The sequence below is a fragment of the Neofelis nebulosa genome, chromosome 11 (genome assembly GCF_028018385.1).
Source record: "Neofelis nebulosa isolate mNeoNeb1 chromosome 11, mNeoNeb1.pri, whole genome shotgun sequence".
NCBI classification, from domain to species: Eukaryota; Metazoa; Chordata; class Mammalia; order Carnivora; family Felidae; genus Neofelis; species Neofelis nebulosa.
In genome coordinates, this window is record NC_080792.1 from 17160925 (window position 1) to 17187256 (window position 26332).

The following is a 26332-nucleotide window of genomic DNA, read 5'->3' on the forward strand; positions in this document are numbered from 1 at the left end:
TCTGTACTTCTCGGTTTTTCTGTTATTAGCATAGAGCAGTAAGAAGAAAAGAATAGCCTCAGGAAGAGAATGAAAACTTACTAGCTAGGCTAAGAGAGGTTTCCTCAGGATTCTATTCTTTTTTTTTTTAATTTTTTTTTTATTTTTTAAAAAAAATTTTTTTTCAACGTTTTTTATTTATTTTTGGGACAGAGAGAGACAGAGCATGAACGGGGGAGGGGCAGAGAGAGAGGGAGACACAGAATCGGAAACAGGCTCCAGGCTCCGAGCCATCAGCCCAGAGCCCGACGCGGGGCTCGAACTCACGGACCGCGAGATCGTGACCTGGCTGAAGTCGGACGCTTAACCGACTGCGCCACCCAGGCGCCCCACAGGATTCTATTCTTACATTTTCAGAAATAACTATTTCATGAAAAATGGCATGGTTCCTTCTATTCGTGCCACATTCCTTTGGGGAGGGGTTTTTGTTTGCTTTGATTTTTATGCTTCCTACCGCATAGCAAAGGAAAGTATAAGAGAGGAGATCAACTATTTACCTAGGCATTTTTCTGGGGAACAGTTTGCCGATAGAATACCGGGACACCGCCCCACAAACTGCTAACTCGTATGAAGGGGGAGGTGATGGCTTTCTAGAGGAGAGATCTGGCGGACACCCACTTGGCCAGATGATGAAGTCAGAACTTCCACGGGAAGCACAGACAGGCAGCATGTGTCTCTGATATAACACAATGAGGAGCTTCCTGCCAGGAGGACGTGTCCTGAGTCCAGCTACAAGAAGGCCGTGACGGATGGGGGTCATCCCAAGAACGAAAGGCCAGTGTCCTCTTTTGGATGACCAAAGACAGGAGAGGCAGGGAAAGAGCAAGCAACTGTTCCAGAGGGAAGAACGAGACAGGACCGTTAAATGCAGAACAAGCTTCTGGATAGGATTTTGAACCTGAACCAAACCAAAAAAAAAAAAGATATTTTCTCATTTATTAGAGAAATTGTAACGGGGTCTAAGCACTGGGCAGGAATGCGCCCAACACCGATTTCTGATTGGGACGGCTAAATGGTGGGGACATCCCTGGCTGTCCTTTTTGGGAGGAGAGGCAGAACACCGATATTTATGTCATGCTGCCCGTTATTCCTGAACACGAGAAAAAGAGACTCGGGGAGAACGAGACAGTGGAGTAATATTAAACGTCGTGAATGCTGACAATTAGGGAATGTGGGGGAGGGGGAGGGACGTCAGACTCTCTATAGAGTCCTTCCAGCTTTTCCGTAGGCCAGAAACTAAAAAATGTTCAAATGGTGCTCGTGCTAAAAAAAAACAAAGCCCAAATAAACGAGCCTCATTGACACAGAGTTAGACCATGACGATCCCGACTGACAATGGAAGAAAACCACAGGGGACAGCCAGGCCGGGGAGGGAAGGTAGGCGGGCAAAATGTGTGGGTAGAGCATGGTGAGGGAACAGACAGAATCATAGCGTGGCTGGGTTCCCAGGCTGTGGGGCTGGCGGCGGAGGTCCGATAGGGTCGTAATGGGCTCTGAGAGCCAAACTTCTAAGTGTGGCTGAATCCCACCCTGGTGGCAGGACTGAGGGAACGGTCGGATATGATAACCAGGCCAGGGGGTGGGGTGGCGTGGAACCGAAGAGAAGTGGGGAGGGCAGCGGAAGGGGTTAAGAAGAACTAGAAGGCTAAAAGCAAATGTCCACGCTCAGGTCCAACCCACAGCCTGCTCCCCTTGAAACCGGGTGCTACCCTTGAAACCACATGCAACAGCAAATGGAATGAAACGTCCCCAGCTCTGAAATCACCACCACAAACCTCCTCCTTTACTGCCACTGACTAAGCGCCGAGCACTGTCCTGAGCAACACCTGACAGTGTCCACACCTTCCACAGGCCAACCACCGATGGGCGCAGAGAGATGGGATCTGCTCGATGCTGCACAAAGCCTAGGGCCCCGGTTCAAACGCAGCTCTGTCAGACCCCAAAGCCCTCCGCCCAGTGGCGACCACAACTCTGCACGTGCTTTATTTCGTAGGGACCTGTTCCGAAACTCTGTCTCTTATGTAATTCTCGACTTCGGAGTTCTCCCTTCCCCACTGGCACAGACATTTAGGGTGGCGAACGAAAGGATGGCACAAAGTAGCAAAAAACCTGCTGTTCATCAAGGAATATATGAGAATAGACACACAGCTCTATCGCCATGAAATCCAGAAACGGATGTTCAGAATGATCTGGAATCACCCAGGAAAGATTAAAGGGTGCTCACGGTTTTAAAGTGACCCCACACTGAAAAGCAAGAAACAAACACGGGAACAGCAAGTACCTGGCATATGAGAAATACTACATAAACGTTACATAAAAAAATTTTTTTAAATAAACAAAATCTTGCATTGTCCTTTTCAATTTGAGGTGCTGGGACTGCAGGGCCTTATGGGTGCGTTTTCAGACCTCCACATATTCTCTAAAGGAAATGGGGGAGTGGAGTATTTTTATACTGATCTTTTAAGTTAATGCACATCACTTGCATAATGATGAGTCACTTGCATAACTGCCTGTTACGGGCCAAATACTGCTAAGGGACTTCGATGCCTGAGTTTCCAACGCAGTCAGGGCTACTGATTTGGGGGGGCTGCCCTGAGATGCAGGGCAGAGATGGATTTAATGTCAAAAGGAAGCTTCTGAGTCAACCGTAGGCCAGACAGCATTCCAGCAGGCCACAGGAAGGAAGGTTTCCCAAGAGCCTGAACTGGGAGAGGCGGCAGGCAAGAGGGATCTCAAGGCACGCTGTGGTCCAGTCGTGACAAACAAAGATAGAAAGAGCCCGAGAAGCAGCCCCTGGTACCACAGCCGAGCCGCGGGGAAGGACGCGCTCCAGCCAAGCACCTCGTCACCCTGAATCAATGAAGTTAAGTTAAAGTTCACTGCTTTGGCAGTTTTGTCGTATTTCACTTATAATCTATTTACCTATTTATTTTTTAGCTTTATAGTTTAAAACATAGTAGTCCATGCCTGTCTTTAGGCTTGGCACTTATTAAGGAACCACGATAGTGAAAATAATTTTAGGACAATACTGGAATAATTTTTTCCTACGCATTACTCAAACTTGAAAAATGCTGTTTTGGTTTATGTTAATAATTTGCTGCCCTGTATTCCCAGGTAACAACTCCTATTCCAGATTTCAGTGAAGTCTGATTTACTGGAAGAAAGAACCAAATTAAAAAAAAAACCTATTAACTGGGGGCAAGATACTGCTTTAGTGTCCAGAAGCCTTACTACCACGAACACCAAAGACTGTTTTACTAGAACTCACTGAAGTGCGTCTTCAGGGTCAAGACACCAAGGGCTACATGGATCACCCAATCTGCAGTTTGAGGATCCACAGAGATCAGAGCGAAGGTCCCCCTAGAACAGAATCCCATTTTATCGTAGTTCTTTTAGCAAACAGACGCATTCCTGTGGCGTCCAGTCATTAATATCTCCCCCAAACTAAAGGTCACAATGCAAGCCAGACGTACATGACATGGAGTATCCACATCTTCCCTCCCAGCTTTCCTGGACCGTGGATGGGGTGAAACCCACCGATAGCCTGGGGCAGCAAATTTAGCCTCACGTCACGATCAGATGCCACACTGCCATAAATAATACTGAATAAAGGAGCCTGGCCAAGAGCAGCTAATCCAGTGCTGTGTACATGACAAAGAGGAAATGTGGAAAGGACCAGTGCTACTGAGCCCCCTCTGTGCTCCAGACAGAGGGACTGTGTGCCACGCATCTTAAATGTCACCTCCTCTCTGCCTCACACAAGCTCTGGGACGGAACGACCCTCACTTTACAGGGGAGAAAATGGAGGTTGAAACAGAGCCCGTGATGGTCCCAGATCTCACAGCTGGTGGGGGGGTGGCAGGACTCTGCGTCCAAGGCCCACGTTCCCTCCTCTCTGTTAAGCTGCCTGTAACGCAGGCAGGCAGCCTTCGTCTGCTGAAGCAGACGCTTCGTCCTTAAAGACTCAATAAAGCAAAAACTACAAAATAAGGAGCAAGATTAAACGGCAAAAATGAAGCTTATTTTTATGAATCAAGGACTTATACTGGCTGTGAAGTTAAATTCGGTAACCAGTGTTTTGAACGGACTTCGTATTATGAATGTTAGGATGAAAAGCACGTCCCTATGAGGAACCGTGTGAAAAAGGAAAGACCGCGTTTTACAGTTCCCCAAGAAGTTAGTTGTTAAACTCGTCGTAAGCCAAAGAGCAAAAATTGATAAATAGTCACCTGCTTCGTAAAAAAACAAAACAAAACAAAACAAAACAAAACTGAAGACGAGAGCATAAATAATAGGTAACATTTTCCTCTGGACAGAGGCTTCACCTGGGAAGAGCTGAACGGGTTAGGTAGCGATGAGCTACGAGCGGCGCCTCGCGGAGCATCGGAATCTGTGCGGTGGCCTAAGTCTTCGTCTCTTTGAGTTTTCTTCCACAGAACTACTCCTTCCTCTAAGTCGCTAGGTAAAGCAGTGGCATAAAAGTCAGAAGGCAACAGGACTTACTTTGGCTCTCCTATCTTGACGCCAGGATGCTGTGTGTAGGCATGGGAATGTGTGCTTGGGGCAGACTTAAACGCCATGGGACAAATAGGACACTTGTAGAAGACTTCACAGTGAGAGCCCTGGATGTGAGACTTCAGAGCGGCCACGTCAGAGTACACGACATTGCAATGGACACACCTGCCAGGAAAACAAACACGCGGTCGTCAGCACGGGACCCTCACACATGTGCACCTTCGCTGTAAAAGGTAAAATGAGCATGGTTTAATGGCCTCTTTAAGGTTTCTAATGGCTTTTGGGACGTTAGCTTTGGGGTTTTTTTCTATTAATAACAGATCGAATTATTCTTATAGATTTAAGAAAGAAGATAGCGAAGAAGAAAAAATAAAACTCAAACGGTCTGATTCTTGGGCATCTTTAAATTTTTCAGGAATAAATACCCGAACTCCGGACTGGGAAGACCGATGGATCACGGGGGCTGTATCGGGGCCAACGGACATGGCAAGACCTTACGACCTGTGACCCTGGAGAACACTCCCACGTGCTAGGTTCTCACACCAGGCCCTGAGGTTCCTAACCAATGGCATTTCCAATGGAAGAAATCTCCACTGCCTCAACCTACGTGCCATCCATCAACGGAGGGGCAGAGAGAATAAATCAGTACGGGCATCGAAGCCATGGCCACTGTCTCCTGGTGCACAGGGATGTGCTCAATGTGTCTGGAGGTTAAGGGAGCCTGTGGGGCAGAGAAAGTTAACCACCTAGGTTGTTTATCTCCTGGAAAATAAGTTCAAGCACACTTACTTACACGTGTCTAAGAAATAACATGAATTATAAACTTCCGACAAGTCAACATCACTAAATGAATTCCTCTCCAGTTAACTCCCTGACTTCTTGAGTGTGTAATAATTGGATTAGCTCAAGAACTGATCACATCTAGTCCCACAGAAACCAGCTCTGACACTTAGATACGTTTCTCCCCAACCTCATCTTTCTCGTGCAGGGACTCTCAACAACACTTATGGACACATCCATTTGATGACCTCACCATCCTTTGTTCACGCCTGAAAACTACTTGAGGGTAGGGTCTGTGGAGACAAACCTGTAATGCACCTGAGCGGACACGCTCCTGGAAGTGAAGGTGGGAGCTGGCTTCAGGAACGAGGACTGTGGACAGGGCCTGCCTTCCAGCGGGCAGGGCTTGATCATTTCTGCGTTAGTCTCAGGTACTTCCATCCTTGGAACCTCCCTCCTGAATTCATGGGGGTGCCAAAGTCACACAGGACTGGCCTTATTTGAAGCATGTGGGTTCTATAAAGGGTGCCATGTTAAGCTTCGCAAGCATTTCATACAAATCGTAATTAACGCATTCGCGTTTTAAATGACTTAAGGCGTAATGTTTGGCAACCCATATATTAAAGATACTAAATAATAACAGAATAATTAAGAAAGCTCCGTTATCTTATCTACTTGAACTACTACTTTCAGCCATAAAGCCACCCAACAACACTGAAATTATTTTGGGTTAGACTGAACTTGTGTTGTCTTGAACAGGCTACTGATCTCTGGGCGAATGTCTCATTTGTAAAATGAGAAGAGTTGAAACTCAAGCACTTTTTAGTTCTTCCCGACCCTGGAAGCCTAGGATTCCTATGAAAGAGGAAGATCACATAAAACAAAAATGGGTTCCCAATGTAACAGGAGGATCCTCTACATCAGCATCATAAACAGAAAAACTTTCCCATCAAGGGTAGGAAGGTGGTGTTCAAAGAGTCGAGACCCAGGAAGGGGAGAAAGAAACAAATTCTCAACATTCTGTCAAGTCGCCTGGACCGGAAGATTTGATCTTGAAGAGACAAGCAGGAAGCTAAAGGATCGAGACAACAGTTGAAGGAGAAGTAGCTAAGGCATGGTCCAAAAAGCATCAGGGAGTCCAAGGAAAAACCCTCATCACCATGAGGGAAGAAAGCAGAGAATTTAAAAACAAAGCAAGAAGAGAAAAGAGTTGTAGAATACCTGCTGACAGGTGCAAGAAAAGTTTCAGGGGCTACAGAGGCCAATTGGGAATGGAAATGAGACAAACAAATAGAAGACAGAATTTGTAGAGTTCATACAGTATCTTAATGCTACTAAAAATCCAGCCTATAAATAAATATTTCATATACCCGAGGTCCTCTGTGTTCTAGGTACCAATCAAGTTTCTCTTTATGTAAAAAAAATATACATTTTTTTATTTTTAAAAATCTTTTTTAATGTTTATTTATTTTTGACAGAGAGAGAGAGAGAGACAGACAGACAGACAGAGCATGAGCGGGGGAGGGGCAGAGAGAGGAGGAGACACAGAATCCGAAGCAAGCTCCAGGCTCTGAGCTGTCAGCACAGAGCCCCATGCGGGGCTCGAACTCACGAACCGTGAGATCATGACCTGAGCTGAAGTCGGACGCTTAACCGACTGAGCCACCCAGGTGCCCCCCACAAAAAAAATTTTTTTAATGTTTACAGTATACAGTCCTATAAACCCCCTTTCTAGATCCCCTTGATCCAATGGATCAAGAAGTAGGAAAATTCATAGAAACACTGGACTTTTACCAAATCAACCAGGAGTTGGGAGTGACCCACTCAGTACCTGGGAGATACAATATACCTAATAACAAGGCACACTGAATCACAGAGGCGAGGGAGGCTGGGGAGCCATGCTGAACTTCTCTGGCCAAAGAAAAATCAAATGGAAAATGATGAAGTGCAGAGTCAAAAAGGAGGGGGGAGCCATAACAAGGCCAAGGGGCTGCTAAGTCCCTATCAAGTATTAGGCTGGACGGTTACTTGAAATAGCAGGAAAAAACAAAAAACAAAAAACAAGGTTAATTTTTTTTCTCCCACCTCAAGAGGTAAACGTGAACTAAGCAGAGTACACACGTGCTCATATCTTCACAGCCTCACGTCCAAGAAAAAAAACCTGTCTTAAACACAAAAGTCTTAGAAATTCCAAGTGCCAAATTTAAGTAACTCTGTGAATGGGGTGGGGGGGGGGGGGGCGGGACGCAAGGGATGGGCTTTTCCAACTGAGCTGATGACTTTTGGCCTGACTGCACGGCTTGTTTTAATTTAGGAAAGACACCAGGAATAGCGAAAAGTGCAGAAGTCCTACTTCCTCTATTCATTCCAGCCCAAGTTTACTTTCGTTCTACTGGAAAAATAAACATTTGAGGAAAAGTCTGGCATCTTTTTGAGAGACTAGCACGGAGATGATGTGGCAGAACTGCTTTCCGTTGCTAAACAAAGAACCCAGCGATAATCGTTTCAAACCACAGGGTGAGAACCAAAGCATAGCTGCGTGTGGGTTCTGTGGCATCAAGGGCACCTGCGATGTGTGACTTTCCTCCCAGGCACCGAAAGCACGCATTCGGATTATCCTGTTCTACTCGGTCACACCCCAGCGGAGATGGACCTCGGACAGCACACTGAGGTTATAGACAGAGGCACCATGGCATAGGGAGAATACATGAATTGCCATAAAATTAGTGGCGAAACTGGCACCAAAAAAAACAAAAAAACAAAAAACCAAAAAAGTCTAGTTCCGTAATTTCCAAACCAAACGCTTCCTACTAGGGTAGATCCCAATGCATCAGGCAGGTGTGCTTCACAGGTCTGGAGGCAGGAGGTAAAAATGGGCACAAAGTCTCTGTTAGCGTCAGAAAAAAGCACAGAGCACCGAGGAACCGCTGACCCTGTACCCTAAGTGTCACTGAAATAAAGCCATCAAATTACACCGACTAGACTTCATTTTCATAAAATATCATAACTGCATTATAACTAAAAGATATCACCGTGTATTAACAGTCTAACGTTAAAGTGACAGGCAACCAAACGCTTAACACACAGTAATACCTCTATTAACAAAGACACTGTGTATCAGTAACCTGTTCTCTGGGCTGACCTTTGTTGGGTCGAAATATAAAAGGCACAGGAATGTGTTTCGGAAGGTCACAGAGTGGAAGATAAAGTTCAAGCTCATCGTCACTCAATACCAGCTAAATGAACATGAGATTTGCCAGACGTTGTAAAAGACGAATCTGAGAGTCTCAGGGGGGCGGTGAAAAGGGCCATGGCTAAGATGTACACAGACGAGGGAAACGGCCCGGACTTGGGGAATGGGGAAAAAGGGATAGAGGGGAGGTTGTCTGGGGCCTGGGGTAGAAGGTTCTTCCACAAAGAGCAAAGTGAGGAAAGGACAAACACCCAATCCTTGGACATGATGAAATACAAGCAAGGGACCATGCACCCTTTGTGTTCTGATCAGAGGAGACGTGTTGAGAGGCAGAGGAGTGCATGGTACCCCTACAGGGGTTAAAATGCACAGAGCGTGACCACAGAGGGATGCCGGAAAGGGTGCGGGAAGAAAAAGCCCGAACAGGTCATCGAAGCCGAACCTGGCCCCATGCACGGTTTGGGCTGGAAGGACAGGCTCCGTTTACCCTCAGCTTTGTGGGGATCGGAGGGCCAGTACCGCAAGGATTCGAAAGGATCAACTCGACCACCAACAAACTAGGCTCCCAGGGGATCTGTTAATTGAGGTACCACTGTGTGACCCCGAAAACCGTGCGCACAGACCATTCGCGATGCTGTGCAGTTACAGGTGAACAGGCTTTACTGGCACGGAAGCAAACGATATACTGACCGAAAACCAACTCTCCGCGTGTAGTGCAGACAGTTCTTGGTGACGTGGCTCTGGAAGTGCACCGACCTGCAGATGGCCCCGCACTCGGGGCAGGTGTAGGGAGATTTGTGCTGATGGATTCTCTGGTGTGATGCGTAACTGCACTGGTTAGGAAGCAGCATCTGGCAGACAGTGCAAGTCTTCTAGATAAACCAAAGGGGGAGACAGGGTTGGTCCTACGAAGTATTTGCTAATAGGCAAAGCAGCTCGGTTACACCCCACAACAACCGCACGTGGCTCGTTTCAAATGCTGCTATCACGGATCCCAAGTCCCAGGAAACCGCAAACCGAGAAGTTAAAACCTTCAACGTAACGGCCCTTATCCCGTGCAATCCAAACGATACTGTGCTGCACGGTCAGGGTCATCCCAAAGCATGAGGTTAACAGAATGGCAGCTTCGGGGAGACTTCCAGTTTTGTTACGTTTGCACTTCGTTTATTTAGTGCGGAGAAGGGGTATTAGAGGAGATATTCTTGCAAATTACCGTAGCAAATCAACTTTAATGTGTAATTACACGTTCACAGGCATCTATCTATCTCCACAGTAGCCAGTTCCCACAACTCATAAAAACTTTCTCCAGAATAATAAAAAATTAATTAGAGACGAATCCCGTTTTTTTTTTTCTTCCTCTCTTTCTCCCCCGTCACTTCTGTTATCTGAAATCTAAAATACAGAAATGCAAAAGCATGGCCACAGCAATTAGTTGTTCTTTTTTCCACTTGAATCGGTCTTTCAATGGACGAGCTGGACATTAGAGGATTTACAATTCAAAGCAGCGAACTCAAATTCAGAGACATAAGTTTAGACATTAAACTGAACCTTTATAGAGCTTAAAATCTAATTACATAGGACATCAAGACAGAAATGCTCTTTGGAAAAGACCCCACATTTAACTAACCAGGAAAAACTGAAACACGCTGTTTTTTTATCCTGTTAGATGTAAGTGGTAAATATGGCATATTTTTAAAACCCCAAAACAGAAAACTTAAGGTAAATATAAAGGGTCCACCCCAAAAATAAACCTACCATAGCGGGAGGTAAAATGTGTTTAAATTCCACTTAGCCATTCATGCAACAGGTACCTACGACCTTCCAAAATGCCCAATTGGTACTAAAGCCCGTTACAGAAAGCCTCATAATACAGACGCCAGCTAAGACTCAAAATGATCTTTTAAACTGATGACAGCGTTGTAAAATTTTAAGAAGACTTTTTCTTCTAAGCCTTTGACTCAAGCCCCCCAAAATTAAGGTTTACACTTCTGAGCGATTGAAACTACAGAAAACCAGAAAACTCACTTGAACATTCTGTCTGGGTCTCCTCCTGAAAGGACTAAAATACAAACTTTATCCCACAAAATGTTTATTATGATCACAAAGTAAGAACATTACAGGCAGCTTTGAGGAGGTTAGCGTCATTTAAAAATAGTGTTCCTTTTCTAATAACACATAGAGCAAAGGTGAAAACAAGCCACAACAAGGGAAACCAATTCACAGCTTCATGCATTAGAAGATCCTGGTGCCGTCTACATTATCACAGGTAATCACTGGTTTCTTTGAACTCAAGTCTTCTATTTGCTTTCGCCACGCGGTCATTAATCCCAGGCAGTGAATTACACCATCTGCTTTTCCACGGGCTCCTTAGATATAGACCCCATTCCACTAGAGGCCGAGTGGTGAACTAAGTACTTTACATACATTTAAATACAACATCCCATTGAATTCTCATCATGATCTATGAAATAGGTAAAGGAGATCATTGGGAAGCTGTGTACATTTTCGGACCTGAGAGCTTATTGTCTCATCTATTAGAACCGCCTGACAATTACGTTGGGATACGAGGGGACACCCTCTCCACAGCTTCTCTTTGATCTAAAAGCAGCGTGGTCATGCTATTTTTATAAGAGGGGGAAAAACAGCAACACAAATAAAAGAACATCTAAAAAGGAAACAAAGTCTGCGTTCCAGAAATGCTCAAAATAACTTTCACATGATCTTGTGTCAAGATAGATCAACACATATCCTTCACGATACATATAAAATTCACAATGAATTATTCACTCTTGTATATTTATAATACATACATAACTGGATAAACAGTCGTGGAAATACTGGTGAGTGAAAAGGTTTTGTTGCCAGCAGGTTACCTAAGGTAAGTATCGAAATGATTCAAATTCAGGAAGAGATTTTGCGAACCACTGAGTGTTCTTTACAACAGAAATCTTGAACTGCAAAGACTACGAAAAATGCGTTAGAGCAACAGACACCAACAACTGACATTTCGATACCGACCTTGCTCGTACCCGCTTCCAGGGGCGGGGAAGTGTTTCCTTCATGACACCCTGTGGGATGGGGCGGTGGGGCCCGTGGGGCTCTGTGAGGGCTGCTCATGGCCCGTGTACCCCCCCCCACCTTCCACCCCAGCCGCTGCCTAGCCCCGGGCACCTGCCCTCCATTTCCCCCCACTGAGGGTGCTCACCCCACGTTAGACACAGAAGTTCAAGGAGAAAGTGGCAGCCAGTACGTACTACTGCCCCAAATCGAAACACTTCCGTAGTTTGCAATTCCTGGGAGAATTCAGTCCCCGCGGAAGCACACTGGATTAAGACCTGGTCTTCAGTTTACACACACAGATGCATGTATATTCGTGCACATACGCTACGTTTACTCCCGTGTTTGTCTCTGGGTTCTCGCTTCCACTCCCTGCCTTCGTTCCACTTCGAGAAAAAGCATGGTATTCTGGTTGCAGACATTCCCCTCCTTGATGTCAATAGTTTTAAACTCATATGACTAGTACCTAATGGGGCTCCCTGGAATTTCTTTTTTGTTTCACTCTCCCTGCTTTAGATAACGCTATTACACCCCCTGCTTCCCAAGACGGTGGCGCATTTTCACAGCAGCAAGGAGAACAGCCCATTAGCCTTTCTGGGATGCTCTGAATTCATGGCAATGGCACCCATTCTCTGGATTGAGGGCAATATTAGCAAGGGGGCAAGCCAGGATTTCTCTGTGGTCTAAAAGAGTGACTTTTCTTCCTTTTTCTTAATCAAAGGAACTAAAATAGGTCTTAAAACTCTACTTCTCTGCTATACAAGTTGAGGGTATTTACAAGAAGATGAAGCAGTTTAATACCTACGTCTTGATTAGAAAAAAATATACAGCTGACCCTTGAACAACGTGGTTTAAACTGCGCGGGTCCACTTACGTGGGGATTGTTTTTACAGTACGGTGTTGCAGTGTATTTCCTCTTCCTTGTGATTTCAACATTTTCTTTTCTCTAGCTTTATTATAAGGACACATACGAACATTCAGAACACGTGTTACTCAAAATCAAGTCTTTACGTTATCGGCCAGGCTTCTGGTCAACCACGGGCTATCTATCAGTAGTTAAGTTTAGGGGGCACCAAAAGTTATACGCGGATTTTTGACCATGTGGAGGGTCCATGTCCCTAACCCCCCACGTTGTTCAAGGGTCAACCGTAATGAAATGCACTTAAACGGTTTCATGTGTCTTCTGACGTTTTACTTCCATCATCTGAAAAAGGAGAAGTATTTTCAGTACTGAGTTACTAAACAGCTAACTGTCCACAGTCTCTGGGGCAGACTCACTTGCTCAGAGAACTGCTACTTTTTAAAGATATGACCTTTCAATGGTCAAGTAACACGAGCAGGCTATAGGAAGATAAAGCTGAACAGGAATCACACTCCATACGTGACGATTACTTGTCCTGTGCCCTCTCTGCCCCATCTGGGCACTGCCACCAGGGGCTGGCACCTGGGAGGAGGGGGCCGGGGCGTGTCCCGGCCCTACTGAGGACTCAGGTGTGCCCGGGCTTAGCGTCCTCCTCGCACCCACAAGGAGTCATCTGAGTAACGAGGAAAACAATTCTGTGTGTTTCGATTCACATTCTAAGCAGGAAAAACACCCTGGGAAAGATGAGAAAAGCTGGAGAAACAGGAGTAAATACACCATGTCTTGTGCTTACGTTTCAAACAGACCAAAGCCGGCAGCTGCCTGCAACAGTGGGCCTGAAGTTCAAAACACCGCTGATTTCCAAAGCCAGTGGGTTGTGGTGGTTTTGTCCTCACATCATTCTGCTACACTACAATCTCCTAGTAAGAGCTGACAGTTAAATGAGAAAGTTTACAGAAAGCCAGAGGGTCAGCACATGCAACCTACTGAGAGAATAATCACGGGAGAAAGGGTTGATCACACTAAAATGCAAACTGGGACAGGACTAGGCCGGCCGGAAGTGAAATTAAGCGCTTAGGAGAACAGGACCAAGCAAGAGTCAGGAGTCTACAGCGAGTAATGTGTTGGGCAGGCAAGGGCACTGAGGTGGGCTCCACGGTTTCCAGAAGTGGCTGCCTGAAGCACAGCATGTCTAGGAACGAGGGCTGGCCGGGGCTGCTCAAGAAAATTTAATATACTCGGTATGTTGTGCTAATGATGCCCAGAAACTAAACTGAATCGGCAAGCCCTTGCAAATGCAGGTCACCGCACAAAAGTCACCTCTATCTGCTGGCCTGGCTAGAAGCCAAGAGTCCGTTCTCATATAATTCTTATGGTCTCTGCCACCGTAAAACGCTTCTGTACCTTCGGTTATCAGTGTGACAAAGCGGAAAGAACGATGAGCCAGCTAGAACGCAATCTCGCCTTGAGTGCCCCTCCTGCCACTCACTGGGCATTTGTTTCCCCAACTGTAAAACAGAAGGGTTGACCACGGGACCTGTAACATTCTCGGATGCTAATGCTCGTGTCAATTCTACCGATTAAGAGGTTACTACGGTAAGCACTTCCAGTCTGCACTTGGCTCAATTCGGTCGCGGCTTCACGGGGAGGTGAAGCAGTGACATTCCAATACATTTGAGTATCAATTATTAAAACTACAGCTGTCAGTTCTTAAATACTTCACGGAGAACAGGGACGCTGCTCCACCCCTCTGCCTACTCCCCCAAAGTAGGGATTCTTATCATCACACAGGTGGGAATAAAAACCTCCAACCAGGGGCGCCTGGGTGGCGCAGTCGGTTAAGCGTCCGACTTCAGCCAGGTCACGATCTCGCGGTCCGTGAGTTCGAGCCCCGCGTCGGGCTCTGGGCTGATGGCTCAGAGCCTGGAGCCTGCTTCCGGTTCTGTGTCTCCCTCTCTCTCTGCCCCTCCCCCGTTCATGCTCTGTCTCTCTCTGTCCCAAAAATAAATAAAAAACGTTGAAAAAAAAAAAAATTTTTTTAAATAAAAAAAAAATAAAAAAAAAAAAAACACCTCCAACCAGGCCAGATTCACTGGTGTTACAAGTCAAGGGCACACGGGGCTCCATTTTCATTGCACTGCTGGGCTGCACGTGGTGGGGCGAGGAAAGGATCCACCCAAGGTTCTCTGCCAACCTACCCTCTCCTTAAGCTGCTTGCTCCTCTGGGTGACGGGCAGACACGGGCAGGGCAAGCCGGGCCAAGCGTGCCTGGGGTCCCCCTGCCGTCACGCGTCAGAGTGTGACGGGATTCTGTGACTTGGGTTCTGCCTTGGGGAATGTGGGGCCGTGGGCCTCGGGCTCAACCATACCTTCCAACCCAGCTCTTAGCAGAGACCTGCACTAGCGGGTGTGCTGGGCATGGGGCCGGTTCATAATAAAGTGGCACTCTCGACTCTCGGGGGCAATCAGTACTTTTGTACAGGCTGACCGCAGAACATCCGCGGGAAGGGAGTAGTTGGGAGGGCAGAATTCAGCAAAGGCCACCGAAACCTTACTTCACCTCGATGCATTCTCTTAAAGGTTTCCAAGGCTAAACACGCACATGCGGGAAGGCGCTGGGAGGACATCCGGCGCGTGCAGCCACGGCTGGGTTAACAGAAAGATCTTTTGCTTCCGGGACGACCCGTTCAAACAGCAACAGGGGTCAACATCTAAGTGGGGAGAAACGGAGAGATGAACGGGTGATGGTGGCTGCACGCAGCCAAGAAAAAGGCTGTTCCCAGGAGCAAGGCTGGGGTCTTCAGAGGCGGGGCTCCCCAGACGACAGATGGAAAAGACGAGAGAGTCACCACCTCATTCCTCACGGCTCTCGCAGGTCGGCTAAGGACGAGGATATGCGCTCTGGGCAGGGGAAATGCCTGAGATGCAAAGACTTCGGAGAGAAAGCCCGGGGGGTCAAATGGGTTGCTGTCCTCCCAGGACACCTAGTTCCAAAACTCAACCGAGAATCACAGGCTGGAAGCCTCAGGCTGAGCCTAACGACGGAATCTGTCCCTGAAGACAGAGCAGCCGCACAGGGTGTTTTCAGAGTGAACACAAGCACCTTTCCCTGTTCCTTCCACCAAGCACAACTCCTGGACATCAGCTACGAAACAAACACGAAAAGACTCTAAGAGGCCTCTGGCAGGCTGGCTAGGGATCTCAGGACCCTAGCAATGACACGGTGGGGAGTTCTCTGGGTTTCTTTTTGCCTCGTGTATCCCCAGTTTGGAGCTGAAGAAAGCGGCAACTCGGAAACACCAATAGGTAGAGACAAAAAAGAAAGTCCCCAACAAAAGCCCACTATTTCTGGCCAAAGCAGCAGGAAAGGGAACACAGAAAACTTTTAGACAGTTACTGCTCTACTCCAGCCAAGTACCACAGGAAACACTGTGGCCCCACACCCACCATGTCAAGTGCAGGTACAGCCCAGACCTCCACCCTTTCACAGCTGGGTGTTGTCCCCACACCCTTGCCCAGATGGTGGCAGAGAGAGCCAGTAGGGAAGTGGGGCTTCCACCCCTACCAGCCCAGATGGTTTAAAAACAAAACAAAACAAAACAAAAAAACTCCAGGCCCAGATGGTTTCACTGAAGAATTCTACCAAATATACATATACATACATATAAAATTTTTTAAATGAATACTAACTGTACAGTCTCTTCTAGGAAATAGAAAAGAATTCCTGTCAGTGCATTATTTAAAGCTAATATTAACCTGTCCAAAACCAACCAAAGAAAGTTAAAAAAAAAAAAAAAAACTACATGAATTCACACGTAAAACTCTAACACAAAATATCAGCTGATAAAATTCACAATATATAAAAAGAATTACATAGCCTGACCCAGGGGAATTCATTCCAGGGATGCAAGGCTGGTTCAATACCTGAAAAGTCACCCAAAACACGGACTCCAATAAATGAGTTCAACGAAGTCATGAGGTACATGACAAATACAGAAAACTTAACTGCATTTCAATATATCGGCAATGATGGGGCGCCTGGGTGGCGCAGTCGGTTAAGCGTCCGACTTCAGCCAGGTCACGATCTCGCGGTCCGTGAGTTCGAGCCCCGCGTCAGGCTCTGGGCTGATGGCTCGGAGCCTGGAGCCTGTTTCCGACTCTGTGTCTCCCTCTCTCTCTGCCCCTCCCCCGTTCATGCTCTGTATCTCTCTGTCCCAAAAATAAATTAAAAAAAAAAAAATGTTGAGAAAAAAATATATCGGCAATGAACATGTGAATGCTGAAAAGTACAATACCATTTACAATTGTTAGGAAGGAAAAGAGAGAGCAAAACGACACTCAGAGGACATGTATGACGAAAACCACAAAATGATAACAGAAATCAAAGATCTAAAAATAAATGGAGAGACATTCTGTATTCATGAACTATAAGACTCAACACAATAAAGATATCAATTCTCCCCAAACTGATATACAGGTTTAATGTAATTCCTACCAAAATCCCAACAAGATTTTTTATGGATATGGACACGGCTATTCTAAAATTTATATGGCTGGTTTCACTCTTATGTGGATCCTGAGAAACCTAACAGAAACCCACAGGGGAGGGGAAGGAAAAAAAAAAAAAAGAGGTTAGAGTGGGAGAGAGCCAAAGCATAAGAGACTGTTAAAAACTGAGAACAAACTGAGGGCTGATGGGGGTGGGAGGGAGGGGAGGGTGGGTGATGGGTATCGAGGAGGGCACCTTTTGGGATGAGCACTGGGTGTTGTATGGAAACCAATTTGACAATAAATTTCATATATTAAAAAAATAAAAATAAAATAAATAAATAGAATAAAATAAAATTTATATGGCAAGACAGAACTAGAATAGCTAAAAAAAAGTGTGAGTGTCAACTATCCTTCTATTTAAAAAAAAAAAACTATTTTGAGGAAAAAAAAAGAATAAAAACTGGAGATATCTGTGTTTCAAGACGAAGACTGGATTTCAAGACACTTTACGGTCACCACAATCAAGACTGCGGTGCTGGTGGAGGGACAGACATGTTAATCAACGGAACAGAACACAGAACCCAGAGATAACCACGCACAAACATGCCCAACTGAGGCACGCCTGGCTGGCTCAGTCGGTAGAGTGCACAACTCTTGATCTTGGGGGTGGGAGTTCGAGCCCCACGCTGTAAGTATAGAGCTTACTTTAAAAAAAAAAATGCTCAACTGATATCTGACGAAGATGCCAAGGCAACTGAACAGAGGAAAGACAGCCTTCTGGACAAACAGTATTAGAGAAAGAAGACGTGCATGGGGAAAACAGACGGAAGCAGAAAACTCAGTGTAAGTCTCATACCTTATACAAAAACTAACCCAAGTGAAAAAAACAAAAAAAACAAAAAAAACTAACCCAAGTGGATCGTGGTCTTAAACGTGAAACCTAAAACCATACAACATTCAGGGAAAAAACACAGGAAAAAATTTTTCAGAATCTAGAGCAAACAACAGACTCAACGCTGAAAGCACAAGCTCTAAGAGGGAAAACTGCGCTGGACGCCCTCAAAGCTGAAACCTGCTCTGCCGAAGATCTGCTTAAAGATGCAAAGGCTCAACTGTACTTCTGTAAAACCTTCTTAAAAGATGGAAAGACAAGCCATAACTGGGAGGAAAGACTTGCAACCACATACCCAACAAAGGACTAGTATCTAAAATACAACAAGAAGTCTTAAAACTCAACAGTTAAAACACATGCACTCAACCTAATTAGAAAATAGGCAAAAGTGACATTTCACCAAAAAGGATATACAGAGGGCACATAAACACATGAAAACTATGTTCTAGGAGTGCCTGGGTGGCTCAGTCGGTTAAGCGTCCGACTTTGGCTCAGGTCATGATCTCACGGTCCGTGAGTTTGAGCCCCGCATCAGGCTCTGTGCTGATGGCTCGGAGCCTGGAGCCTGCTTCGGGTTCTGTGTCTCCCTCTCTCTCTGCCCCTCCCTGGCTCGTGCTCTGTCTCTCTCTCACTCGTAAATAAATAAATAAACATTAAAAAAACTTTTTTTTAAAGCTGGTGAGGATGCAGAGAAACCGGACCACTCATGCACTGTCCGAGGAATAAGAAACGGTTCAGCCATTCTGGAAGAGTTTCTTAAAAACATAAATGTGCAACCAGCATACGACCCACCAATTGTCTACCTGGGCTTTTATCCCAGCAAACTCAAACTTAGGTCCACACAAAAACCTGTGTACAAGTGTTTATAGCAGCTGTATTCAAAATTCACCCCACACTGGAAACAATGCAGACATCCCGAGAAGACTGAAAGGTATACACCCTGCGGTACAACCTTGGATGGACTACTACTCAGTGGTTTGAAAGAACAAACTACTCGTCCACGCTAGAACCTGGATGCATCTCCAGGGAAGGAGCCGGTCCCCAAAGGTTACATACGGTGTGGCTTCATTTATAAAGCATTCCTGAAATAACAACACCTGTAAAGATGGAGAAGAGATTAGTGGTTGCTGGGGGTTAAGCAGCAGGTAGGGGTGGCTCTAAAAAGGCAGTTTGAAAGTTCCCAGTGGTTATGGAAATATTCTATAGATTCACTGCAGTGATGTCTATATCCTGTTCTACAGTTTTGCAGAGTACTACTGGGGGAGAGCCAATAAGGGATACACAGGATCTCCGTATTGTTTTACATGAATCTAAAATCATCCCAAAATAAAAAGTTTAACTTTACGGGGCCTGGGTGGCTCAGTTGGTTAAGCGTTCAACTTCCTCTCAGGTCACGATCTCACGGAGCATGAGTCTGAGCCCCACATCAGGCTCTCTGCTATCAGCACAGAGTCTGCTTTGGATCCTCTGTCCCCCTCTCTCTCCACCCCTCTCCTGCTGGTTCATTCTCTCTCTCTCTCTCTCTCTCTCTCTCCCTCCCTCCCTCCCTCTCCCTCTCTCCCTCTCTCCCTCTCTCCCTCTCTCCCTCTGTCAAAATAAACAAATCAACTTAAAAAGAAAAAGTCTGGGGCGCCTGGGTGGCTCAGCCAGTTAAGCATCCGACTTCAGCTCACGTCATAATCTCACAGCTTGCGAGTTCAGGCCCCGCGCTGGGCTCCGTGCTGACAGCCCGGAGCCTGGAGCCTGCTTCAGATTCTGTGTCTCCCCCTCTCTCTGATGTTAAAAAAAGTTAAAAAAAAAAAAAAAAAAAAGTTTAATTAAGAAAATTCAGTGATTTGAGAAAGAAGACCAGAACGTCAGCACAGAGCACTGGAGCAGTAATCAGGTAAAACTTTGACATGATTATAGTAATTATAAGTAGAGGTTGGGGGGTGGGGGGCGGGGGGCGGGTAGGGGGGAGGGCAGGAAGGACATTCCCGCTGCTCGTGAAGTAGTACACCTGTCTCTAGGCCTGGTCAAGTCAAAAGCTGGCAGGCGATGAATGAGGAGTCGTGGACCTGTTAGTCCTGCGAGAGCCCACAGTCGTGCCCTTGAACCTTCAAAATCAACGGCGGCAGTAGGGTCAGTGCAGGAGTCGGCTGTGGACGGTTCCCTAACTAAGACTGCTGTGCAGGCGGGGGGAACCCTGCCCGGGGAAGGGCTCGGGAAAGCCAGAAGAGAAAGCCGGCAGCTTGCAGGCACAGGACTAACCTCCCACTGGATTCCCATTCCAGAAGCAAGAGCCGGGGTGGGAGCCACAGGGGGTTCCCTACTCGGGGGAGGCAGTCCACTCTCTCAGTTCACGGGTGGATCACCAAGAACGTGGAGGTCAGAAGAGAAGAGGAAAGTACACGTTTTAAATACCTGGCCGCGGCAGGCAAGAGGGGAAAGACGGGGTTCGGGAGAGAGACTGGTACTTGAGGTGCCATTAGCTCAGCTTCCACATTTTGTTAGAAGACGTGTGTTAAGTGCCCTTCTCAGGGAGGGGCCGGTTCACACAGCCAGACTGTTTTTTCCCAACGGAAGTCCACAAACTGTGAACTGGCCAAGAGTCTCGTGAACGGCAAAGCAGAGAAGACACAACGAAGAACCTTCCCTCTTCTCTCTTCTGTTCTTCCCGTCTGCGGCCCCCAGCTCTCCCACTCAGGGTCACCTGATCCCGCACCGGGTGACAGCAATGGGTGAGGACCCCTCCTGGCTCCCGCTGCATTTGAGGCCAGCACAGCAACAGCCATATGGATCTTACCAACGTCCCGGACTATGGAAGAGACTCGGGGTGGGCTTAATTAAACCGAGCGCTGACGAAGCGGCAACGTTCCCACAGACCACCGCGCAGGCTGGGCCGCCGAGCGAGAGACAAGGCTGGCCGCCTGGGTCTGCGGGAGAACCGTCCTCTGGCCTAGTCGGAGAAGAAAGGCGATGAAGAAGGGGGGCCTTCTGGGCAAGGACTCCAGTAAGAGAAGGGGAGATGGGGAACGGGAGGAGGAGACCATGGGACACGTTTATGTTGCCAACCAGTCACGCCTGGATGTGCAGGCAGCCGAGGCTTCCGAGTATAAATATGAGCTGAGTGGACACTTAGCCAGGCAGACGTGGGGAAAGAAAAGACAACAGGGGGCAGTGGGGGGGGGGGGGGGGGAGCGGAATAAGGGGAACGTTCAGCTCAGTGCATATTTGGCCCTAGAGTTAGCTATTCTGCCATGACTCATTCCGAAGTATTCCAGGTGAAACACGTGAGCTACTCTATACACTTGTCCCAGCAAAACGCAGAAGTCGAGGCAAAGCGACCACACACACACAACACACACACACACACACACACACACACACACACACACAGAGAAGATGTAAATCTCCTTCTCCGAGGGAAATCTCCACCCCAGTTTGACGCTAGTTTGGCTGGTGAGCCTCAACGGTCAACGGAGAACAAAAACTAGGGGGATACACGGAAGAAGGGAAAGTCCTTTCTCTGAGCCCACATCCCTTCCCCTTCCGAGAAAACAAAGGTTCCCCAAGAGAACAGACTACGGGAGGGCGGCTCCAAATGCCAGATCCTGACCAGCACGCACGGGTGAGGCAAGACGTGAGGAGAACCCTGTGAAGCCAGGACTCACCCTGCCACCCCACGGAGAGTACCAGCGGACGTAGAAACAAGGCAAGAGAACAAACAGAATGAAAGAAATGGGTTTGGTTTTTTTTTTTTAACTCTATCCTTTTAAGACGTGAAGAAATAGGGCCCTTCTGATGAAGCAGTGACGAGGTCAGAGGGCACCCAGAAAGACCCCAGGCGCTGTCACAAGGACACAGTAGAAGAGCTATGTCAGCCGCCGCCTGCCCGAACTAGTCGGCCACTCTGTGGAGTGCTCCACTGTCTGGGCCGAGGACACGTAACGTCCAACGCTGCAAGGATGCTCTCAAAACTCTCTACCATTTCCACCTCCACTAAACTGCAAATCCAGAGAACAAAAAATTATTGAGGTATTCTTGATCTTTTGTTCCCCAGACTCAAACCCTACAAAGAACTCAGCAGCGGCCCTTGAGGAAACGGATTGCGGCGGCTCTATGAGACCTCTGGAGCACAGCATCAACCTCAGGCGACAAGACAGCGGCAAATAAAGCAAAGCGGATCACCCGTGGGTCTTCACAAACAGAAGTTCGAGCCAGTAGTGGCGCAAACTAGCACCCCCTTCCAATTTCATGAGCTTCCTCGTTTGGACAATAAACCATACAGTCTCTCTAGCCTGAATTTGGTTCATTCAACACGTTCCGTTAGTTCCAAATGATAAGTATCACGTATCTGTAAAACGCACTGATCGATCCCTTGGCCAAATGGTGGCTCGTGGAGAGAAGACGATGATAGGAGATAAAAGGGCCCACTGACGTCCACTGTGACCTGCATGTCACCAACATCAACCTACACCTCAGCGCCCCAAAAGATAATAAATAAATAAAAATAAAAATGAAAAGCTATGAGGAAACGCGAAGGCATTCTGTTCAAGCGGAGATGGTTTTCCACTTTTTCATCATACTGGGGACTATTACTGAACGTACTTCTGGACCAGCGTCTCTCGTAAGCAGGCACACTACGTTAAGTGGGTACCGGTAAGTCTGTTTAACTGCAAAAGGCAGTAATTATAAGTAACAGGAATTTTTTTTAATCCCCGAACTGTCATTAACAACCAGGAACACTGGTGATGTAACCTGATTTGAACACCTGATACAATGGCAGGATACTACAATTGGCCCCATGTCAGACCTCCCACACATATACCGGTGACCCAACAATTAAGAGCGCGTTTATCCCACATCTAAGGCGCCGTGACTCAACTCGTACAGAGAGTTTCTGTCAAAAAAGACCTCGTCTTCCAAAGACGTTGTTTGTAAAACGAGACTCGTTATTTCAACGTTGTTCAAGCCTCCGAAGACAATCCTCTCCCTCGTGCGCTCGCGCACACGCACACGCGCGCGCGCGCACACACACACACACACACACACACACGTGCACTCCCATTTAATTGCGTTCCCACCCCGAAAATCAAGGGCATCGTCTAGAGCACTCATTTCTACAGATCTGTCACCGAAACACCAAAACGTAAGGGATACTCTACTTGTCCACTCGTATCTGCAGCCTGCTGGAAGTGTGTGGCCAGCGACGTCTCGTCCTGGAAAACTTCGTTACACTCCAAACATTTCAGACTATGCCTACAGAGCTTGGATGGGTCTTCGTCTAGAGGCATAGCTGGAATGATGGGTGTGCTGGAGGGAGCGGATATGACTGTCCCGGTGATGCCAGCCTGAATCTTCGTTACAGTGTGTGTGCCGGCTCCCGCGGAGCCCGGAAGAGCAGAGGACGAAGCGGAAGTATTGCTCGACGGAGAGACAATCATCTGATCGGCTGGGACTGGCTTTAAAATCAAGTGGGAGCACTGCATCACAACCCCCTTTTCCTTGTGCCCGCGGGCGTGGGAAAGGAGACTGCACTTGTTGTAAAAAACGAGGTTCTTTGTACAGTGGTTACACGTCACTTCGATGCGCACGCTGCGTCGGTCGTAGTGCTGGGTCAGACTCTTCTCCAGGGCAAAGGAGTCGCCACACTCCAAGCACTTGTACCCGCGGGTCGGTAACGTGATGCCTGCGTTGGCAGGAGGACTGAGGTTGGGGATGTAAACTGGGACCGGGTTGACGCTGCTCAGCACCTTGTTGAAAGCTTCCACCACGGAACTCTGCAAGGAGGACACCACCTGGACCCGAGACACCTTTTTGGGTGGTTGCGAGGCTGCTGCATTGATTATTGCCTGCTTTATTTGCTGCTGAGGTTTGGTTAGCACTTGGCGGAGCTCGGAGGTGGCCTGGGCGCCCTGAGGCAGAAGGTTAAGGTTGGCGAGGTGCACAGTCTTTGGCACGAGTTTGGCGTTGGCCAGGCTGGATGCCGGCACCACAACGGTTTGCTGCTGGATGGCATTGGCGGCTTTGATGATGGCGCTGCTGGCGCTCTGAACAGAGGCAGCAGATATGACCGTGGCTTTGACCGTCGTGTTGTTAGCGAGCTTCAAATTAATGACTTGGGATCCCGCCGTCTTCACGGCGGACACTGGGAGGAAGGCGGTTGCCACGGGCTTGATGGTGACCTGTTTGGGGGTCAGCTCCGCAGGGGCGACTGCGTTGGTGACCACCGCCGACTGCAGAGGCGCCCTGGGCGGGGAGGAGAGGACGGCAGCCGAAGCCGGAGAGGACAGGAGAGACGTCACAGACGCCATCACGGGCCCCGCCTGCTCGGAAGGCTTTTTTCCAGAGTCGAGATCGACCTCTGGCAACACCCTCGTCACTGTTCTCTTTATTTCCCCAGAAGACGTCTTGATGGTTTTTATGCGGACTTTGGGGATTGCTGGTGTCGACCCTGCGGGAGAGGATGGAGACCCCTTGCTGCTGTTCTCACTGGAGATGCTCCTGGGGCTATCGGGCTGCTTCAGGGACACTTTCTTTGTCCCGTCGATGAGGCTCTGGGACTCAGGAGACTTCTCCATGGCTCTGGGACTATCGTTTGCTTCTTTAGGTAACGGAGAGGCCCCCTGTGATTCGGCCACCGGTTCCTTGCAGGAGTCGGAAGCAGCCTTTTTAGCACTAAGTGCTGCTATTGCAGCTATACACGAGGACAGCTTGGACGATGGCTTTGACCTCGACAGCGCGACGCTGCCGAGGCTGGGTTCACTCTTCTCCGAGCTCAGCTTCCCGTCGTGGGCCCGGTTTTCAAGCACCTTTTCAGAGTTTTCCTTCAGCTTATCCTCTGCTTTTCTGGCTTTGAAAGGTTCGTAAACACTCAGATTTAGGGAATTTGTTTCTGTCTCTCTCTTAACGACTCTGTTTTTATCTAAATTGCCTGAAGGAGAGATTCCAGTTTTGCTCAAACCGTCCCCTCCGAGCGCCTTTGGCTTGTCATAGTCCTGCTGGGCGGCCGACCCCGGCAACACGTTCGCCCGAAAACCGGAACGCACGTCCTCTTTGTCCGGTGGGTCGTCCACTTCGATCTTCTCGTCGTCGTCAAACTCTTCAGCGCTTGAGATGGGGCTAAACTGGCTGAACGTGGAGTCTTTTAAAGTCACCTCCGAGGCAGGCGCATCTCCTTTCAAGGACTTCGATCCATCTTTGCCGTAACTGTCGAGAGAGGACGCGGTGAGAAACCCGTTGTGCAAGCCGTTGCCAGTGGGATTGTGGCCGTCCTTCTCGGCGCCCTCGGAGGAATCGATGTTCCGAACGTTCTTCACGATGACGCTGACGCCCACGTCGGAAGAGGACGGTGTGTGGGAGTCCTCGTCGCCATGGGCGTTCTGCTTGATGTGGCTTTCCTGGTCCTCGTGTACAGACTCAATAGCTGCTTTCGGATCGACCATGTCTGGGATGTCAAATGCTGCCAGGAGGTCATCAAAGTCTGGGGTCTTCATATCCCCCATGGTCATGAATTTGATCAGATGTTCTGTTAAGCGAACAGAAACAATTCCATCAGCAAGGAAAACTTGGTAACGATGGGATAAATATCCCTATAGGATTTACACAAACACAGTGACGATGACCGAAGAGAGAGCAAGTTGATAACTACCCTTCTTACAGCGAGGGGACTCTGAGTGAACAAACGTCCAGAGAACATGGGTAAAACCTGGGTAATCACAGCTTCAAACTGATTTCTCCAGAATGCCACACAGCATTCCCAGCATGGCACCTCTCTAACAAGAGGGAAGCCGACTGGAACCGGGACGGCACGAAGAGTAGGTTTCGACGTAACACCCAGAAAACTTGCCATGCATCACTGGACTCATCACGCTGTCTTCACAAAAAGCTATTCCCGAACCTATTTCGATCTCTACACCATTCGATTCTCCCGGCAAAATTAGCACGATTATAGTCACCACCACGTTTGGCCTCTTGCATTAAAAGGAATATGTGACAATCAAAAAAAAAACAAAAAACAAAAAACCAATTACAGATCTCGACCCGCCCACGGAACAAAGGAGCATCCCAACCCATCACATAATGTCTACTGCTAATAAAGTTCCACCTGAGATTTAAAAAAAAAAAAAAAAAAAAAAAATCCTAAGGAGCTTATTCCATCCGTTTTTATTGAATCCTACTTTCCTCTATTATGTTAGGGAAAAAAATACTCTCCTGGCAGAAAAGTATAACGTCCCTTCTTTTTCCCTCTCTGGTTCACTGCTTTTAGTGGTTAAGGTAACACACAGCCATTTCCTGATTGCCACTCATCCAGCACAGTGGTCCACGTGGCTGTGGCGGCTGAGGATGACCCTGCCATGACACTGTTCTCAGCGTGGAGCAACATGGACCCCAGGGTGTGGCAGAGCCTGGGAGAAGGGAGGTCTTCTCTGCACTGGGGCTAGATGGGGGTGGAGAACGTTCTATGAATGTCAGCAACGCCCTGGGCAGTAGGAGGACACGGTTTTAGGAAAATGGACAG

General features: G+C 47.6%; 1 protein-coding gene across 12 annotated transcripts in view; it reads right to left on the reverse strand.

Moving 5' to 3' along the window:
• The window catches only part of ZNF532 (zinc finger protein 532), a 110697-nt gene that overhangs the window by 36616 nt on the left and 47749 nt on the right, over positions 1 to 26332 (reverse strand). For 9 of the 12 annotated variants that reach the window (XM_058691939.1, XM_058691944.1, XM_058691943.1 and 6 more), the window contains 3 exons: positions 22977 to 25339; positions 9218 to 9399; positions 4543 to 4719 (listed from right to left, as the gene is read on the reverse strand). In XM_058691939.1, the coding sequence (XP_058547922.1) occupies positions 4543 to 4719; positions 9218 to 9399; positions 22977 to 25322 (2705 nt within the window). In that variant the 5' untranslated portion in view covers positions 25323 to 25339. The remainder of the gene's footprint in view (positions 1 to 4542; positions 4720 to 9217; positions 9400 to 22976; positions 25340 to 26332) is intronic. The other 3 variants (XM_058691946.1, XM_058691945.1, XM_058691935.1) reach the window with 2 other exon arrangements.